This window comes from Belonocnema kinseyi, chromosome 9 (genome assembly GCF_010883055.1).
Source record: "Belonocnema kinseyi isolate 2016_QV_RU_SX_M_011 chromosome 9, B_treatae_v1, whole genome shotgun sequence".
Taxonomy (NCBI): Eukaryota; Metazoa; Arthropoda; class Insecta; order Hymenoptera; family Cynipidae; genus Belonocnema; species Belonocnema kinseyi.
Genome location: NC_046665.1, coordinates 105,708,564 through 105,710,198, shown reverse-complemented (window position 1 = coordinate 105,710,198; position 1,635 = coordinate 105,708,564). Strand labels below are relative to the sequence as shown.

General features: G+C 31.3%; 1 protein-coding gene across 1 annotated transcript in view; it reads right to left on the bottom strand.

Annotated features, from left to right (window-relative positions):
- Nucleotides 1-360: 360 nt before the first annotated feature.
- The window catches only part of LOC117179825 (annulin-like), a 14,707-nt gene continuing 13,432 nt past the window's right edge, over nt 361-1,635 (bottom strand). The window contains exon 4 of the mRNA XM_033371961.1: nt 361-1,219. Coding sequence (XP_033227852.1) covers nt 914-1,219 — 306 coding nt within the window. The 3' untranslated portion in view covers nt 361-913. The remainder of the gene's footprint in view (nt 1,220-1,635) is intronic.

Sequence of the window (1,635 nt, the reverse complement as noted above, 5' to 3'; positions counted from 1 at the left end):
TTTGGGGCTTGTTAGTTTGTGGGTTTGAGGGTTGTCAATTTAGGGAAAATCCTGACGTGCTGGCTCAATTCTGCGAATGGATTCGTGTTCAGCGACCCCAAAACATAGAGCATACATATTAGAATTCCAATAGGCTCCCAAAATCATTTTGTGGTCCTGTGTAATTAATCCGAATAATGATATAAAGAATAAATAATTCTTTTACATACTTACGAAACCTTTTCGCAAAAATTACAACTTTCAATAAACAGAGTTCATCTGCATTCTTAATTTTTTCTATAATCTTTTTCTGGCATTTTTCTCATAAAATACGGATTTTGCAAAAGATTAAATTTATTCCACAAATAATACATAATATAAAAAATACTTTCTTCTCTCAAAAATAAAATACTGAAGTAAGACAATACTTCAAGTGATAAACCTCTATAATAAAATATAATTTTCGATAACTAACAACTACGTATTTTCTATCAATATCAAAAACTTTGGCTTCATAACGACGCAGACAATCTCATTGCAATATTAAATAAACTTTTCTTTTTAATAGAAAAAATACTTTTACGCTCAACATTTAAACTGGCACACAGAGAAATCTAAATTGGCACCAACACAGTTGTTACAATAATAATAGAAATACACTAAACTCCCGATATAAAAGACCCCGGTTTACGACATTCTTTGAATTGAGGGCCTCCGCATTTTGGTGATGAGACACATCAGATTGCATCATGCGTCCAAATCCAACAGAAATTATTCATGCGACCCTGCTTTTTTACGTTTGGACTCCCTTGATTTAGGATCAAGGCCACTTCAAGCCATTGCTGACACCGTTCTTATATCGGGAGTTCAGTGTATAGATTTTGAAATACTTTCGCCTAATACTAAAATGAATTTAAAAATCTTTTTTAATTCCCTAGTTACCATTACTCGTGTACTTTCTGGGCTTAGTCATAAATTCTTTAAAACCATCGACGTCATCTAATTCTTTTGAAAAAAATTTTATGGCAATTGTGGCTTTTCCTAACAATTCAGGAGTCAACGAAAATGAACATTTTGCCGATTCACCGACCTCAACATTTTCGGAAAGTTTCAATTTTAATTGCTCGGATAATCCAGGACCCTCGACGATAAAAGTTCCTTTCTTGAGAGGAATTGGTAAAGGATTGTAGAATTCGGCCATTACGTGAAGTTCTTCTCCTATTCTTGCTTCTTCGTCCAACTGTAATTTTTAAATTCAAAAATGCAACCACATTTTAAAACTATTTTAGAAAAATGCAGCGATTCAGACTACATTATATTAAGCTACATTAAGTAATCTAATTTTTAAAAAGGGGAATTTTTGCCAAAAAAGGTGAATTAAAGAGATTTCATTTATGATTAAAAACTTTTTATATCATATGGGTAACTTCTTTTTTATCAATGTTTGTGTTTTTACTATTCTTTTAAATATATAAAAAATCTGTTGTACTCTTTAACGGTTTATCCGGACAAAAATACATGAGAAGAATTTAAGACAACGAAATTAAAAATAGATAAACTGAATTAAAAAATTCTCATCATATCCCATTTATTGATCGTAGAATTCACAGCCTTTCCCATTTTTCTTGCTTTTCGCTTAAATTCGAACTGAATTAA